Source organism: Macrobrachium rosenbergii, chromosome 7, assembly GCF_040412425.1.
Source record: "Macrobrachium rosenbergii isolate ZJJX-2024 chromosome 7, ASM4041242v1, whole genome shotgun sequence".
NCBI lineage: Eukaryota > Metazoa > Arthropoda > Malacostraca > Decapoda > Palaemonidae > Macrobrachium > Macrobrachium rosenbergii.
The window spans coordinates 1550742-1569011 of NC_089747.1; the positions used below are offsets into that span (position 1 = coordinate 1550742).

General features: G+C 37.8%; 2 protein-coding genes and 1 long non-coding RNA gene across 3 annotated transcripts; 2 read left to right on the plus strand and 1 right to left on the minus strand.

Annotated features, from left to right (window-relative positions):
• The first annotated feature begins 1858 nt into the window (after nucleotides 1-1858).
• Nucleotides 1859-4284, plus strand: LOC136839981 (venom protein 302-like). Its single transcript, XM_067106258.1, has 3 exons — nucleotides 1859-2105; nucleotides 2793-2925; nucleotides 3702-4284. The coding sequence occupies exons 1-3, from the start codon at nucleotides 2059-2061 to the stop codon at nucleotides 3819-3821; spliced, it is 300 nt and encodes a 99-aa protein (XP_066962359.1). The 5' UTR covers nucleotides 1859-2058; the 3' UTR covers nucleotides 3822-4284.
• Nucleotides 4285-6461: 2177 nt separating this feature from the next.
• Nucleotides 6462-9499, minus strand: LOC136839983 (venom protein 302-like). Its single transcript, XM_067106259.1, has 3 exons — nucleotides 9187-9499; nucleotides 7603-7729; nucleotides 6462-6729 (listed from the first exon to the last, which is right to left on the minus strand). The coding sequence occupies exons 1-3, from the start codon at nucleotides 9237-9239 to the stop codon at nucleotides 6544-6546; spliced, it is 366 nt and encodes a 121-aa protein (XP_066962360.1). The 5' UTR covers nucleotides 9240-9499; the 3' UTR covers nucleotides 6462-6543.
• Nucleotides 9500-14743: 5244 nt separating this feature from the next.
• On the plus strand, nucleotides 14744-17970 carry LOC136839984 (uncharacterized). Its single transcript, XR_010853489.1, has 3 exons — nucleotides 14744-14931; nucleotides 15682-15805; nucleotides 17558-17970. It is a non-coding gene; the product is annotated as an uncharacterized lncRNA (long non-coding RNA).
• The last annotated feature ends 300 nt before the right edge of the window (nucleotides 17971-18270 follow it).

Sequence of the window (18270 nt, forward strand, 5' to 3'; positions counted from 1 at the left end):
TACGCGCGCTCAGACGCGCTGTAGCAAGTAGGCGCGCCGACAGCTATTTAAATGTTCCACAGTTACGCGTTTCTATTATAGTGTGACGTAACAGGAGTTTGGTTTTCCGAAGGATTTGAGAAGAAGAAGACTTTTCCTTGAGTTGCTTTGGTTGCACACATTAGATTTTTAAAGTTTGTCACTGTGAGTACTTACACCTTAGGCCTACGTTAAACTCATCATTTCAGTCTAGACGTTAATGAGCGGTAGGCCTATATACCTACGTGATTTTAGCAGATTTTGAAGTTATACCTTTTCCTTTTATCATTCGAACAGACCCAAGTCACGAGACGAGAATTACGTCAGAATTCTTTAACTTCATATTTTGAGAATCAGACCTGTGGTTAGGAGTTCATTTTGATTCAGTCTTCTTATATAAAACAAGAAATTCATTTGTTGGTGATTGTCAGGAAATGTTTCAGGATGAAATAAGTTAAGTTTTCTTTTAGAAGACTGACGAACTAGATACTCCTGCTGAGTTGTGCAATCCTATAGTACTGGAATTTGTGAGACTCTAGTACTATATGTGTAGTTGATCGCAAGTGCACTTTACAAGTGGCGTGGCCTTTGTAGCAGCTTCATAAAACTATTATGGTATATTACTGTATAAAATATGTTAAACCTCTTTAATACTGCTCAGTTTGCTAGGAGTTTCATTTTGGCTACGACCAAAATGTGCAATTGTTTTCTTAGTGCGGTTGTGGAGTCTCCTGATCTCCCAATGTTTAAGCAAGGAGCAAATTCTCTCTCTCTCTCTCTCTCTCTCTCTCTCTCTCTCTCTCTCTCTCTCTCTCTCTCTCTCTCTCTCTTAAAAGTAGTCCTACTAAGGAAATGCACGAAACTTTTAAAATTCTCAAAATAAACAAAAAATTAGATCCAAATATGAATGATTTAGTTCCTGCGATTCTCTTGCTGTTGTAGACTCAGTCACACCGAATTGCGTCAGATTTCCCCTTGGACACCCGAGAGGGCCCCGTCCCCCTCTCTCGTGCCGAATTGACACGACAGGACATGGGTACTAAATATTATAAAAGAGGTATAAAAAAGGGGGATGAAATTAAAAAAAAAAAAGTGCGAAGAGGCATAAATTGAAATAAAAGTGGTTGAGCAGGAAGGAACTTATCCTAAGTTTTTGCCTTTTATAGACTAATAATCAATCTCAAGTTGGGTATTATAAGCTTAATGCGTTAAGGGGCATCTGTAGCTGTTCTTGAAAGAAGAAGAATCTCTATTCGATTTGTTTTCTTGGCTTATAAGAAAATAAAAACAAACAAATGCAATCCGAAGCGAACGGGTCACCCTGGTACGTCACGTCATGTCCTGATTATGGCTTCACTCTACCTCGTTCAGATCCACACTTTATCTTTGTTGTTATTCGATGTTTGTGGGCATTCTCTCGTCTGAACATGAGTTAAATAGACTCTAAACGACTTAAGCCGATAGTTTCGTCCTCCATGAGTCTGTGTATCAGTCCAGCAATCAGTTAATCAGTCTGTTCTCACGGCATCCCCAAGGGTGATGCACATGTTTACCACGATACGATTAATAGGCCTAGCCATTACCCGCCATAGAAAAAAACTGCCCTTTCCCTTCCCTCGTAGCGACTCTGCAAGTCTTCTCAAACACGCACAAGGATGTCTCCCTTAAAAAGCATTGCCGTCACTCAAAAGAAAGCCCATTTTTAATCTCTGACGAAGAAGAGAAAGAATAAGAAGCAGATGAGCAACATCGGCCTAAAACCTGTTCGACGGCGGCTACCCAGCTGCATGCGGCAGCATCATCATCACCACCCATAAATACTAGACGCGCTCAGTTCCTCGAGCCAGTGGATGCTAAGTCGCCCTTGAGATAGGTGATCCTCCAACCGAAGCCCGGTGTGAAAAGGGACCCCCAAACGCGGCTCTTTGAGATATAGATAGCTTAGGAAAAAGGAGAGAGGGAGAAAGAGTTGAGACAGACAGCCGACTCGTGTGCATCGTAGATTACAAAGTGGCTTCTTCTTCTTCTTCTTCAGTCATCATGAAGGCTGTTGCGATCTTCATTGGTTTGTGCGCTCTCGCAGTGAGGTAAGCGATTTTGTCAACATGACATTATTGTGTTTTGTTCGTTTTGATGTTGTATAATGTATATATTGAATGATAATAATTATAACGCTGAATAAGTGTGAATTATAAGTGGAAATTTCCGGACATAACCGGATTGTGGCATGAAGCCACGTGGCGTGAAATGATTATTAAATTCTACCCAGAATCTAACACGGTTTGTATCTTCCTTTCAAGTCAAGAAAACAATTTAAAACAAGACTTTTCTTCGGTCAAAAGCAGCATCAAAATCTATTATACTGAAGTTTATGGGGTAGGGTGTATAAATTCTGATAAAAACACGTTTTAAAGGTAAAAACAGTTTTCTTCGAGTTTTCTTTGGCAGTTAATGACAGGTTGCCTTCATGAGTGATTGAAACAACACATAAACGATAATTGGAAAGTTTATTATAAGAATGTCTATTGAAAAATTCTGCTTTCAAACCAAATGTTCTTATGACAGTAGGCCTAACCTGGAGTTACAACATGGACGTCAACAAATACTCAAATTTCCTTTTGTAATTCATTTCAAAGATACAAAACAGGAAGTTACAACTCTTCCTGGAACAAACCAGAGTCAGTTCCACTTTCCAAAGTTAATTCCTCCTACTTGTACACACTTTTTTTTTACATTTCTTCTCCTTGTGTACCCTTGTTCTGAATTCTTTCTAGTACTAGCCACGGCCTGTCCTGTGTCCCATGTTCCCTTGACGGGTCAGGTTGTCCAAGGGGCAAGCTGACAGAAGCTGAGTGTCCTTACGGGGTCGTCAAGGACATCTGCGGTTGCTGTGACACCTGCGCTAAGGTAAGACACCTGTGGAAGGCATTGATTAGCAGTTGGGGACGAGTCTAGACCAGTGGGAGAATCTCAGATGAGACCTTGCCATCGTAGGTCTATAAGATTTTTATTGTTTCATTAAACTTTTTTTATTGCAGTTTTCATTTTCATGTTTTGAATTAATGGAACTAAGCCAATACGCTATATTTAACAATATTTTCAGTCAGTTTCAGTCCTACATTTGACAAGGCGGGTATAATAGAGTGTACCAATACATGGCAATTTGCTTGCAATATATTTATGTCGCAAGCAAAACTGTGTATATACAACATTGCCATACATTGCGATTTTCTGAACTACAGGTATGTTGCTAGCAAAACTGCGCATAATACTGTATTGCTACTTATTGCAATTTGCTTGCAATAGTTATTTTGCAAAATGGAGTATAATGCAAAATTGCAGTGCATAACAATGTGCTTGCACTACAGTTAATTTGCTAGCAAACAGGGTACAATACAAAATTAGCAAAACTGTGTATAATATAAAATTACAATACATTGCAGTGTACTTGCAATGCAGTCAAGTTGCAAGCAAAATTCCTAATAACACAAAATTTTAATTGGTTTGCAATACAGTTATGTTGCAAATGAATCTGTGTATCCTAGAAAATTTAAATTGGTTGGAAATACAGTCACATTGCAAGCAAAACTGTTACAATACATGCCAATACGTTTGCAATGCAAGCAATTCCCCCCTTCCGAACGCCACACCACCACTGAGGAAAACCCGTTATGCATTTGCAGGGCCAGGGAGAGGAATGCGGGGGTCCTTGGGGCATGCTGGGAACATGCGGGACAGTCTACGCATGCGTGTCCAACGACGTCAGTGGTCCACGGTTCCAGGCTGCCGGACGGTGCGTGTAGGAAGGAACGCGTTTGGTACGGGTATCGACCGGACGCCGTTTGATACGCGTATCGTACGGATGACGAGAGAGAGAAACAAACAATTAACTTGATGCTGGAGGAATTGAGAGTGTTTATAAGTGATTTTTTATATATATATATATAATTTGTTGTTTATTTCTTTCTGTTTAAGAATCTGGTCTTAGAGAATTAATAACTGATGTACTTTGGAGATTATTAAGAGGAATGAGATGGTCTTGAAATGTCAAAGATTTTGTAGCTCGTCCGCCATCTTGGATTTCAAGTAAACCAATATTCAGACTGTTTTTATTCTGCTCCTAATTTTTATTTAGTATTTTTTAATATTTTATTAATTTTCTCATTTCATTATTCACTTGCAGATTTACTAAGCAAATGTGCTATTTAAAATCTAAGGTTCCTTGTCATGTGATAACATTGCTTCTCAATAAATATGTTGACCGATTTGGAGTGTATGTATACCTGATAGTCAGTCGAATGAGGTTGTTTACAGAGTGAAGAGAGGTGTGAGGCCTACAGCCTCATCCTTAAAGCACCCTCTCAGAGTTGATCTTCCCTTTTGATGACGCCATTTTCGTGTTTCATGGAATCTATCGGTTCATAGGAAAGAAACTTTGCTTCACCTTTTAAATGAGGCTTTGATTTAATGGCATTCGGGCCAAAATAAGGTTTTTTTTTTTTTGTAGGCCTATGGCCCCTAAGGGTGTGTTCAAACAGTAATTAGCAAAGCCTTCTAAAAATCGTCTGGGTGTGAACTCTCCTGGTTCCAGTAATATCTTGTTATTGGAACCTTATTTCTCATAATAATAATAATAATAATAATAATAATAATAATAATAATAATAAAACTCAAGCACCTAGCAAATAATTGTCATCAGCCAACTGTCATTGGTTAAATTGCACATTAATTAACCTTTCGTTTATATTAAAATGTCAGGGCATAATAGATGATGTCAGAACTCTGATGACGTAATCATAATAATCATCATCATCTTCCTTTCCCACGAGAGAGAGAGAGAGAGAGAGGAAGTCACTAATGTCATCAACGCCCATCAAGGGTGATTCAAGTGAATTCCCTTTATTAATTAAATCATCAATTTATGGGAAAAGTGGGATGACTAACTCGGGCGAGAACATGATTGGAATTTTTCAGTCTCGTAACTTCCGTCACACTTGGAACTCATTTACACATTACGTGCATGCACATATGGGTGTGTGTGTGTGTGTGTGTGTGTGTGTTTGTGTGTGTGCGAGAGAGAGAGAGAGAGTGAGTCTATGTGTACTTTATAGAGCGTAATATTGTATTATTTATCAGCCTACAGCGTTTTTTAGAAGGGTGCGTCTAATGCACCACAATTCCTCTCCACCTTGGCGGTCTTTTGAAAGCATAGTTTAGAGATCCCCACCCCACCCACCCCCTCATAATATTCCCCTAGACTTATTGACTCTGTAACGATTATTCGGTATAACTAAACGCATGAGCAAAGACGGAACATCGCCAAATAAGCTGAAATAAAAGAAAAAAAAAAGATCACTCTCTGAGAAACCTGTTTGAATCATAAGCCGCGCCTTCCCGACCGCCCCGGAGTCTAGATACGTAGCGCTTGCTTGTTGGATATGCCTTGCTTGCTTGCTTTCTCGAGAAGCGAGAAGGTGACCTCTAATAATGAAGAGAAGTTAGCAGGGTGAAGAACCTGCTGACGTCAGCTGAGCAACGGCAAAAGAGAAAAGAAGAAGGTTTGACTTTTCGGTGTAGGTCTAGTTTTAAAGATGGCTCGCGCCTTCGCAGTTGCTATGAGAGCTTAAAGATATTTTATACTTTCACGACTTCATTGGGAAGTGTCTTCGAACCTTCATGTTGACCGGTATAAAAAGGGAACATTTAAATGCATTCGCATTTTGAAAAATATCAGTTCAGTGGCTTAGAAGTTCTGGTTATTTGGAAGAATGTGGATAAAGAATTTGCCATCTTTTTGCGAGTTGGATGATTATAATTATGGTCGGGTTATATAAACACGTACAATCAACAAAACGAGATTTTTTCGTTAATAATTCTTTTTTGATTCTGAGATAATGTTTTTCTCTGCAGAAAAAAATTTAAAAACCAAGTTTATTCTGTAATATGCTTCTAGTTTAAACCAAATCGAAACAAATTGCCGAATGGTTAGCTTTGTTCCCGCCAAATCTTAAGTCATGTTAGCAAATTTTCAGTTTACTTTTACAAGAAAAATAGGCCTATTTTCTTGTAAGAAATTAACCAACCTTCATTTCATGAAAAAAAATTTGGTCACATAGCAGGTATATGGCAACTGCGACATACCCTCAAGTAACTTGATAGCCAGTGATTGATTTGATATTAACAACTGGCGTCACAACTCTTAAGACTGTTTGTAATGAAATTATCATCCTGAGACCTTGCCGTAAAGGAAGTTTGGGTGGAAGTTTTCCATTTTGATGTTCTAAGTTTTTAGTTTGGAAAAGGTCCTATAGATGGCACTCATTGTGTTTACATTTGAGTGCTAAGTCACACGTCAGTCATTCAAAATAACTTCGTAGACATGGCGTAACTTCCAGTCCATTGCTCTGAATACCAAGGAAAGATTCATGAAAACGCAGAAGCTGTCAACACGTAACTTTATTCCCGTATAAAAGTATTATTCTACAATATGGCATAACTTAGGGGTTACTCTATTTGGCTTCCATCTTACTGTAGCATCTCCACCTCCAACCCACTGTCGACTGATCCTCCTACTGGGCTTGTGGGAACAGTCTTCTGGCATTTTCCCTTGAAGTGGTACTTCTCCTCGTCTCCTGGCTTGGGGATGCACGTGTATCCCTTGGCGCACCTTCCGGAGATGTCCCAGGGGCCTCCGCACTCTTCGCCAGGTCCCTGGAAATGGAGAGAATTTTCCTTAAGTTGATTTCAGAGGATGAGTTTATACCTTAAATTCTATGTGATTTCATTCGTTCTTAAGACGCGTCCTTACTTCGATGAAACATGTTATCAAAACATGTTGGCAACTTATCAAATACATATTGCCAACAGGTTAAAAACATGTTGGAGACTTATTTCATACAAATCACCAACAGGTTAAAATCATGTTGGAAACTTATTGCATACATATCACCAACAGGTTGAAAACATGTTGGATACTTATTGCATATATATTGCCAACAGGTTAAAAACATGTTAAAAACTTATTGCATAGCCTACATATCACCAAGAGGTTAAAAACGTGTTGACAATATATTGTGTACATATCACCAACAGGTTAGAAGCATGTTGAAAACTTATTGTGTACACATCACCAACAGGTTAAAAACATGTTGGAAACTTATTGCGTACATATCACCAAGAGGTTATAAACATGTTGGAAACATACTGATACATATCCCCAACAGGCTAAGAACATGTTGGAAACTTACTGCATACATATCACCGACAAGTTAAAAAAATGTTGGAAAGTTACTGCATACATATCACCAACAGGTCAAAAACATGTCGGGAACTTATTGTGCACATATAACCAACAGGTTAACAACATGTTGGCAACTTGACACAGGCCAACTGGTTGGTAACATGTCAGTAACTCTAAGCAGACAACAAACTTTAGGCAAGTGGTGGATTTTCGCATGATACAGTTGTCTGGATTACCAATAAAGTCATTGACATATATTCAACCGGTTTGTAATATGTATGCAACAAGTTTCCACCATCTGATTATGACATCACTGCAATTATTTAGACACAGTCTTTATTTACCTTGGCGCAAACTTTGCAGCATTCACAGTGGTCCAAGATGATCCCAAAAGGGCATTCTACCTCTGTCAACTTCCTCTGCTGACAGACGGAGCCATCTGGCGGGCAGTAGCAAGACAGACCCTCAGTGCTGTAGGAAAAGACAAGGAAATTATTAGACTTTATTGAAAAGTTGTTGGCAATAATCATACTTCAGTGAATAGCTGAGTGCAATTGAGATTTTCAAAGAAAGTATTGTATTCTGGCTGCATGTTTTCTTTTAGTTATATAATCTTACAAAAAATATATATAAATTGTCATTGTTTTTTAGGCTTTCATGAGAGATTTATGGAGTTTAAAATCTTAATATTTTTTTTCCAGCATAAATCATAAGTGGTTGGTGATTCCTCCTCTTGTGAAAACGTAAACACTGTCACCAGTTTATGCAGTTTTTCCTCACTATCAGCAATCAGAAGTCCATCACTTGCAAACACGGGCCTTCACTTCACAATCGATTTTAAGTTTTAACTGTGTCTCTCCCCCCTCCATAGAGCTACCTTTCTCTCTCTCTCTCTCTCTCTCTCTCTCTCTCTCTCTCTCTCTCTCTCGAGTTTCCTCTCTGTCAAGCGAGCTTTCTCTAGCCTCTCTAGAGCTCAGTAACGCTTCAAGAGCTTAGAGCTTGGCTCAAGGTGAGCGTATTCAAAATAAAGTCCTTTGTCGACTCTATTTTATTTTTCGTTTTTATCTTCATCATTTCCTGTTTCTCTCTCTCTCTCTCTCTCTCTCTCTCTCTCTCTCTCTCATCAAGAACTTGTTTATCCTACAACTTGCCTAGGATTGTGGTCCTCTATCCAGTTTTGTTTATATATATATATATATATATATATATATATATATATATATATACCTATATATATATACATATACATATATACATATATATATACATATATATATATATATATATATATATATATATATATATATATATATATATATATATTATTGCTGAATCTCATTCTTTTAATCGTATCTAAAACAAATTTTTTTCAGAATAAAAATCTACACTTTTATATAGCTTCTGTTTTTTTCTGGAACAGTTCTTTTTTATTTATTGTATCTAGAGGCACGGATGAACTAAGCAAATAATAATGCCACATGAACGAATGAATAAAACAACACTAACACAGTCACAGAGGAAACAACAGAAGAACAACAGCTCTAAGGCGTACAGGCCTAGTAGGGCCTTCCTTACCTCTTGGCAAAGAGGTAATAAGCAATATATAAATTGTAATGTTATATGAACGAAGGAATGAAACAACACTATTAAGCAATATATATATATATATATATATATATATATATATATATATATATATATAAATGCTAAATGAACCACGAAACAACACTAACACACAAGAAACTACAGAAGAACAGGTGAACTTGTAGGCAAATAGGCCTAGGTCCTTTCTGAAGAATGAAGGAATTAAACAGCACTTTTATGCAATGTATAATACTGAATAAACGACGAAACAACACTTAACACACGCAGGAAACAACAGAAAAACAACTGCTCTAAGGCGTATAGGCCTAGAGGGCCTTCCTTACCTCTTGACAAAGACGCACAGACAAGCGAACAACGCTACCACAAGAGCCTTCATGACGCAGTTTCAGTATAGTAAGTCCTTCACTTGACGCAGCTTGAAACTGACTGAGGGAAACGTCCTGCCACAACAGAGGCTTCCTTTAGGGCTTCACGAAGGACTGAAGAAGAAGGCTTGGCTTGGTCTTCTCGGGATCACAGGAGCGTCCTTCTTTTACCGTTTGGTGCCGAGTCGGTAAAGTTGTCCCTTTTTATATTCTCAAGAACGTGCGACTTGTGGCGCATGACGCACCATCGCTTTGGCGACCGCGTTTTCTATATTCTCGTATTCTCGTTATCTGGGAGAGGTCCCTCTCTCTCTCTCTCTCTCTCTCTCTCTCTCTCTGACTTGGCTAGAAATGAATCTGGAATGGATTGGTTGACTAGAAATGAATCTGGAATTAATAGGAGCGAGTGTTTGTGTGTTTTTGCGTGTGCTTTTGTGTGTTTATGAGTTTGTGTGTTGTTTCTATTCTCGGTATCTGGGAGAGGTCTCTCTCTCTCTCTCTCTCTCTCTCTCTCTCTCTCTCTCTCTCTCTCCTGACTGACTTGACTAGAAATGTCTGGAATGAAGAGGAGCCAGTGTGTGTCTGTGTGTTTGTGCGTATGTTTTACGCGCTGTTCCTGGAATGATGATCAATATGACGTCATTGGAACAGCACCATGACGTTTATTGTCATTGGAAACGACTGGTATAAGTATTAAAAGCGAAGTAAAGTGTGTGACAGTGTAACACCATAGACTTGCCCTAGACCTATAAAACGGACCTAAAGTTCAAACCTGTTTATCTTAAAATACTGAGAAACAACACCAAACACTAAAGACAAACTGCTGTATATAATCTCACAACCTGTTGTCTACAATATCGTCCTGTAAAGGCAGAGAAACAACACCAAAAACTGATAAACAAACGACATTATGAGACTAATGAATTATTGTGCGACTAATGATACGTTACGTACAACGACATTCCGAAAGGTGGCGCAGATGAATCATCCTCAAACGGATTTCAAGGAACTGGGTTTGATAATCGTCAAGAGAGAGAGAGAGAGAGAGAGAGAGAGAGAGAGAGAGAGAGAGAGAGAGAGAGAATCAAAGCTGGTTTGCACCGGATGAAGCAAAGGTGGTCCTCAATGAGTTGGCAAGCGGCGTTTTTTTAGAGAGAGAGAGAGAGAGAGAGAGAGAGAGATTATTCAATCATTCATTCCTTGCTTTATTTAACTAGCGTCACAACAGGAAAGGTCATAGATCTCGTCACCATCAGCAACAATAGTAAGTCATTTAACTTATTACAGATTAGACCTATTATTCCAGGTGAGAGAGACTTGTATTGTCCTTTCAAATCTGATTGATTTCCGCGCCGGCATAAGGCCAGCTCTTAAACTGGAAGAAGAAGAAGAAGAAGAAGAAGAAGAAGAAGAAGAAGAAGAAGAAGAAGACTAGTAATAAGAAGAAGAAAAGAAGAAAAAATGAAGAAGTTTGTGTACATCCGGTGTCAAGCGGCAGTTACACTGGGAGTCACCTTTGACTCGTTTCCGGATTTCCTCTCTCTCTCTCTCTCTCTCTCTCTCTCTCTCTCTCTCTCTCTCTCTCTCTCGTGGGAATGGCAGGCAGCCGGCCGTCACCAGATCTCACCAGCAATTTTATTTTTTTCCAAATTGCTTCACGCTCGCTTGTGTTATCAACGGAAGTTACTAAAACTCTCGGCTTCTCATTTTTATACTTTTCGAATCACCGGGGTTTTTTTCTTCGTGGCGAAATTTGAATTTTGGAAACTACAAAATGGAATTTATGGTTTGCAATATACAGCAATATTTCTGTAATCGTTGTCCTAAACTAGGCAGTATAGGCCTAATGCTGTACTGGACAATTTTTATTTACATATTGAATTTTGCTCATATTTCGTTTGTAGGGCCACCTCTATATATTATATTGGGCAATATTAGGCAATATTAGGCGTTGTAGGGCCACTTTTCTATTAGGCAATAATCAGCAATATTTTTGTAATCAATATCTTAGTTAGCCTTAGCACTAGACCCATGTCTAATGCTAAGGCTAGACTGTATAGGCCTAATGCTGTACCATATAATTTTCACTCTTTATAGGGCTTAGGTGTTATTTAATCATAGCTCACATTTCGTTCATAGGGCCACTTATATATTAGGCAATATTAAGCAATATTAGGCAATCTTAGGCAATATTCAGCTAGACTTCATAGGCCTAAAGCTGTACCGTACGATTTTCACAATTCGTTCCCTGCACCAAAATCACTTTTATCGACTTTTCTCTTATTCTAAGTTATTCTTCTGTGCATCTACACATCGTTCGCAATATTAGGAATAAAGAAAATAAATAAGAAAGATAACTAAATAGATATTTCTCGGGAAAGACTCTACTTCTTCTTCTTCTTCTTCTTCTTCTTCTTCTTCTTCTTCTTCTTCCATCTTGGAACAAGGAGGTCAAGGCGAGAGAATCCTCTAAGTCAAACAGGAAGTGTATTTATGGATGTATGCATGTATTTATGCATGTATGTATGTATGCATGTGTTTATGTATGTATTTATGTATGTATGAAACTATGAAAATGCGTATTTAAATAATTGTATATATTTAATTATCTTATTGAGACATGAATATATCTAGATACCTTTAACATTATTTTTATATTCTTGAATGAAAACCCTCTCTCTCTCTCTCTCTCTCTCTCTCTCTCTCTCTCTGTGTGTGTGTGTGTGTGTGTAAATTGTTAGGCATTTCCAATTGTACAAATACACTTATTTTGATAATTATTATTATTATTATTATTATTATTATTATTATTATTATTATTATTATTATTATTATCAATTTAACAACGACTCTTTTCTGTATAGATTCATATGAATTATTATTATTATTATTATTATTATTATTATTATTATTATTATCTGTATACATGGATATTATTATTATTATTATTATTATTATTATTATTATTATTATTATTATTATTATTATTATTATTGGCTTACCCTAAACATAACTGTTTGTATATTCATCTTTTAAATAAACTTAAAAATATCAATATATATTTTTTATTTTTTTTTTTTGAGCTGACGGTACATTTCCGCAAATGACATCATCCCAACCAATAGGGTGTGTCGAACAGCATAAGCAGCCATTCACGATGAGCTTCGGCGATATCAGATGCGGATATTTACCGCAAGCGCCTTTCCTCACTTCCGCATCTCGCCGTGCGCTTAATGACTGGTTGGCGTCCCACGGGGTTTTGCCTGCTTCTCTCTCTCTCTCTCTCTCTCTCTCTCTCTCTCTCTCTCTCTTGTCTCTCTCTCTCAAGGCAATCCTCTCTCTCTCTCTCGGTGTCCTCTCTCTCTCTCTCTCTCTCTCTCTCTCTCTCTCAACAAGGAACGGTGTCCTCTTCAAGGACCGACAAAAACGACCAGGTAGTCGTTTCAACAAGGAAGTTACTATTCCCGCCATTACGTGAAGTTCAAAGATGTTAAGTACGACCTCTGAAGTTCAATAAACCTCTTATCTTTTCACTCTGACCTCCAAGAGGTCAAAGTCGTACTAGCTCTATCGGAGAACTCGCCATGATAAGGTTTCAGTAGGCCTAGGCCATAGGTGATTATGGGTCTAGGTTTCTGTAGGCTACCTGAGTCTAGAGGGTCCACAACAGGCCTCTTTTTGCTTATAACACTTATTATACTTAAGGAATTTGACTGCCTTCAGGTTTAGTGATTGTGGACTGGAGACTAAAGTAGTCTCATACACATAGGCCTATGTACTCTATCAGGTTATACATATATAACTGTAGATTCAGTTTAGTGACTGTAATAGGCTCCAACACTTAGGCCTATGTACTCTCAGTTTGCTGTATGGAACTGTAGAATCCGATTAGGAAGCATAATGTGATTTTTCGTTGCTGAAGAATTCCAGTTTCTCAACATCGAGATTCCAGGACGACCAGAGAGTGAATCCAGGATGATAAGAGACTATCGTAGGCTCAAACTCTTAGGCCTATGTACTCTATCAGGATGTTGTATCTAGCTGTAGAATCCGGAATCTAATTTTCGCTACTGGAATCATTCCAGCCTCTTCATATCGAAGTTCCAGGGCGCCCAAGATAGTGAATCCAGGATTATGAGTCTAAGCTCAGTCTAGGTGAGCCAGTTTATAGGCCTTAGAAATCAAGGCAAACTAAGGTGGACTAGAGATTGAAAATACTTGCTACTATAGTAAAGAATTCCATTGCAACTTGCTCTTAAATATTCATGAGGAATTGTGCAATATACAGTCGATATCTCGCAACTAAAGCGCAAAAAAGTGCAACGCACAATCTCTGGGGACCTTTCTTGATAATCATCAACGCCAGTCAGTCCCAATAAGCCTCCAATTTTCCTTCAGTGGTTCCTTCGCGCGCTAATGAATTCCGTTACGTCATTTCCGAACGGTGGTTTTTCTTTGTTATTTACGTAATTTATTGAATTTGCGCTCTGGAAGTTGTTTATCCGAGTGGCATTGTCGTTAGCTACTTACAGTAAGCACTGCATTTAACTGAGCATTGGAAGTTGGGAATGAAAGTGCCGTATTAGTTATAAGTAAAAATCTATCCTAACTTTGGATTTCGTAATTCATTAAAAATTCGCGATTTGTAACATCCTGTATTGTTTTATCCACTCAGTTAGTCAGTAACTATTAAACTCTAGGCCGAGAAGCCGCTGAACTCTAAAAACACACAAGTTTTTGCTTCAATAACTGAAATTCTTTCAAACTTATGTCGTGATTCCTAGGCCGATGTCTTCAGCCATATTTGGAATATTCCAGCGTTGCTGTAATCCACCTGCTTACGTAACAACCGTAAGCCATAAGGTTCATATATAATGTTCGTGTGTTTGTTGGTTATCGTCCATTCTTACAGTTACTGTATTCGTCTCTGTGTTTTGTGTGGTTTTGTAGATTATATGTATTTATTTATGAGTCTTTACGTATCACGTAAGCGAAGTCACGTAATGATAACAAGGGCTCTTCCCGTAACAGAGAGAGAGAGAGAGAGAGAGAGAGAGAGAGGAGAGAGAGAAAAGTTAAGTATACCTTAGTTTTACCAGACCACTGAGCTGATTAACAGCTCTCCTAGGGCTGGCCCGAAGGAGAGAGAGAGAGAGAGCATTATAGTTCTCCTTCATCGCCAGTTTTTTATCGTCTTTCTTGCGTCAGAACGACAGTTTGACCGCAGAATGAAAAACAATTACTATCTCTAACAATTCCAGCTCTTTTCGACGTAATTAAACCAGAAGTTAAACCAAGAATTAAACCCAAAGTTTTGTTTCCTAATGTTGAGGCGTTTGGTAACCAGGACTGCCCGGATTTACCCTGGTTTATCCTAAAATATCGCTGCGCAAAAGGATTCACTTAGAGCCATTCTGTGTGCTTCGAAGACACCAAACTGAGCCTTCTGCACCTTCCTTTGACGCCTTGGAAGCTGGTTTGTTATGAGTGCAATTATTTTTTCAAGCTGCAAAGACGACGGATCTGTCACAGGTATAAATAACGAGGCAGCATCATGCGTCTGTCAATTGCAAGTGTTAGTTGCAAGTTCTAGTCTTTCACTGTAGGTCGCTTCTGCGCTGCGAAAGGGCAAATAGACTGAAGGTTTAAGATGGATTTCAAGATTTTGCTTGCTATTGCTTCCGTGTGTTGTCTGATCGGGAGGTAAGTGAGGATGACGAGCCTAAAATAACTTAAAAGGGTGGGTCTAATTTGGAAGGTAAGAGCGACGAGCTTAATGTAATTTGATGGGTGGGTCTAATTTTGGAATGATAGGCCAGCCTGAGTAATCCCCTGAAGGTCTAAGTAATTTGAAGGAGGTGAATCAAATTGGAAAAAAGACGAGCCCAAAAGTAATTTGAAGGGTGGGTCTAATTTTGAAAGATAGGGCGACTAGCCTAGAGTAATTTGAAGGAGTGAATCTAATCGGAAGGTAAGACGAGCCTAAAGTAATTCGAAGAGATGAATCAGTAAGGGTGGCGAACTAAGATAATTGGAATGGGTTGGTCTGATTGGAAAGGCAAAGGTAACAAGCCTAAAGTAATTTGAAGGGCTGAATCCCACTGAAAGGTAAAGACGGCGAGCCTGAAGTAATTTTAAAAGAGATGATTCCAACTGGAAATCCTGGGCGACGAGCCTAAACCAACTTTTAAAATGACAGCATTTTGCGTGATATCATCCAATTCACTACTGTTTATTTGTCGACATATACAATGTATCAAAATTATTTTCCTCATGTTCCTTTACTTTCAGATTTGTTTATTTTCTATTGTTCGTGTTCCATTTTCTTGCTGTGCCTAAGTACTTTAACTCTTGTATTGCATCACTCATGATATCCTTATTCTTTTCCTCTTTATGCACTTCTTTGGCATATTTTCTCTTTCCATTTACCCCTTGCCTTTTTATTCTTTTCAGTACCCATGCCGTTTGGTGTGGCCTTTGCCAGAGAGATAAGTGCCCAAGGGGAAACTTGACCCTGTCCAACTGCCCTTACGGGGTCACTAAAGACATCTGCGGATGCTGTGATGTTTGTAGCAAGGTAAACAATATGGTTAAATTTCATTCTTTAACAACTTTGAATGAGTCTGTGACAAAGAGAGATATTCTTTCGGAATAGATCATTCATTTTGTGGCCTATTTTTCCAATAGACTTTTCTGTCACATATTTCTGCTGTAGCGTCAGTACCTAACATTTTAGACACTAGGCCTATGGCCTGATTACAATTTAATTTCTTGGTTTCATTTACGTAATGTTGTGTTACACAATGGGGACTTTTGCTGTATATAATTGATTTTTGTAGTCAGATGACATCCATATTTCTGTGATAGCGTCAGTTCGTAAAGTTTTAGACACTAGGCTTATGGCCAGCCTACAATTTTGTTTCTTGGTTATAAGGGGTTAGATTTATGTTATGCTGTAATATATAATTGCTCTATTATTGCAACAGATTTTGCAGGCAGATGAGATATTTCTGCAAAAGCATCAGTTCTTAAAGTTGTTGGTGATAGGCCTATGACTAGCTGAAAATTTCATTTCTTGGCTATAAGAGGTTTCACTTATTATTATTATTATTATTATTATTATTATTATTATTATTATTATTATTATTATTATTATTATTATTATTCAGAAGATGAACCCTATTCATAGCGAACAGGCCCACAGGGGCCACTGACTCTAAATTCAAGCTTCCAAAGAATATGGTGTTCATCTGAGAATAGTAACAGAAGGTAATGGAGAATACAGGAAGATGAAATTAGTTATTTGAATAGAAGAAATAAATTAAAAAAATTAATAAATAAATAAACAAAAATGTAAGTAAATTATCAAAATACAAGGAGAATTGTTTTAGGGTATTAATGCGATGCATCTTCGATTGAACTTCTGAGGTTCCAGTTGTGCATCATCCTCAAGGGAGACTGTTATGCTGTAATATACAGCAGCATTATTTATTCATTTCATAGTTCATACTCATCTGTACTATCCCAGTGCTATTTTAGCAACGTCTATCCAAGTAATGGTGCAACCAAGTGGGCGTGGGTTATTTAGTTTAAATTGAAACCACACCCTCTCTTACATCATGGAGAATTCTCCTATAATGATCTAATGAATGGATTTTCGTGCTTCATAGAAGAAGATGAAGTCAAAACGACCCCCTGCAATGATTAATAAGTGAACTTTCATGTTTCGTAGAAGGATATGAAGTCACAACGGCATCCTGAGTGGAGGAAACTTGCTCAAAATGTCTAGACTTATCCCAAACAGAGGTCGCCTTTTTCAGAACAGAATTCCTTCTCTTTTTTTTTCAGAGTATCAAGTAGAGAATTTTGGTATAATTCATGTAGAATCTTTTGAATAAACTATAATTTAGGCTAATGAGGGTGTTTGTAACTTAATTTAAAACTAATGGGCTTAATTGTGTACAACTGTCAACTAGACTTATGGAACCAAGTTATCACTTTACTAAAACCTGTTTTCTGTTTGAGAAAGTAAACTCAAACCTGACGAGTTCAGACTTTAAAAGTAAAGCATATTCAGTACTGCTTCACGATTATGAAATTGTGGAAACACGCACGCACACACACACACACTTGAAGAAATCCACATAGGTCTACACTCTCTGAGATTCACGCTCCCTCCTTCTTCTTCTTCGGTCAGTGGTGGATTTCTTCAGAAACATTTGTTCTCCAATTTAAGGCTTTTCTTGAAGTTCCAAAGTTCTATAATAATCTTTCATCAACGACTGTCAAATTCCCAGAATTTACGGAAAGCTTCCTACTCTAATTCCAGGGTCCCGGAGAGAATTGTGGTGGTGTGTGGAGCATGCTCGGGGAATGTGGCCCTGAATATACTTGCGTTCCCACCACTGAAACGAAACTGCAGGGACCTTTCATCATTGGAAAGTGCGAGAAGAAGAAGAAGATTTAAAAATGAATGTTGTTTGTGTTGGGCTACATAGGGCTTTACTAAATCTATATAAGCCATAAGCTACATAGGGCATTGCTAAATCTATATAAGTCTATAAGTCTATATATAAAAAGTTTAGATTCAGTTCTTACGGTTTAAGAAAACAAGGCTTTATTTTTGTGGTAAAACCATGTTTCTGCATGATATAAACTTTCATTTGAAATATATTTAAGTATTATTTGTTTGTAATTGAAATAAGACAAAATTACATTAATAAAAGTGCTAACGTGTGTCAAGATTGCCTTTGTTATTGAAGTATGCATAAGTCTAGCTGTCGAGGTGAATATTATACATACATACATGCATTCATACATGTATATACACTTTAATGATATGTTGTGCCCTAGAATGATTGTCGACAAATAAGAAAATGAATCAGAGAACACCAAAAAAGCAAATAATGTATTAGACAATATTGATCAACAATTCTGTAATCATTGTCTTCAGCTAAGGAGAATGACCTCATAGGTCCCAGTGCTTGGCCTTTGGCCTAAACTCTGTATTCTATTCTATTCTGTTCTTAAACTCAAGAGCAA

What these genes read in the sequence shown, in the direction of transcription:
- LOC136839981 (XM_067106258.1), top strand. Translation starts at nt 2,059, where the DNA reads ATGAAGGCTGTTGCGATCTTCATTGGTTTGTGCGCTCTCGCAGTGAG. An exon ending in TTGTGCGCTCTCGCAGTGAG is followed by an intron (nt 2,106 to 2,792) that starts GTAAGCGATTTT and finishes AATTCTTTCTAG; the next exon opens with TACTAGCCACGGCCTGTCCT. An exon ending in GCTGTGACACCTGCGCTAAG is followed by an intron (nt 2,926 to 3,701) that starts GTAAGACACCTG and finishes ATGCATTTGCAG; the next exon opens with GGCCAGGGAGAGGAATGCGG.
- LOC136839983 (XM_067106259.1), bottom strand. Translation starts at nt 9,239, where the DNA reads ATGAAGGCTCTTGTGGTAGCGTTGTTCGCTTGTCTGTGCGTCTTTGTC. An exon ending in CTGTGCGTCTTTGTCAAGAG is followed by an intron (nt 7,730 to 9,186) that starts GTAAGGAAGGCC and finishes CTTTTCCTACAG; the next exon opens with CACTGAGGGTCTGTCTTGCT. An exon ending in GCTGCAAAGTTTGCGCCAAG is followed by an intron (nt 6,730 to 7,602) that starts GTAAATAAAGAC and finishes CTCCATTTCCAG; the next exon opens with GGACCTGGCGAAGAGTGCGG.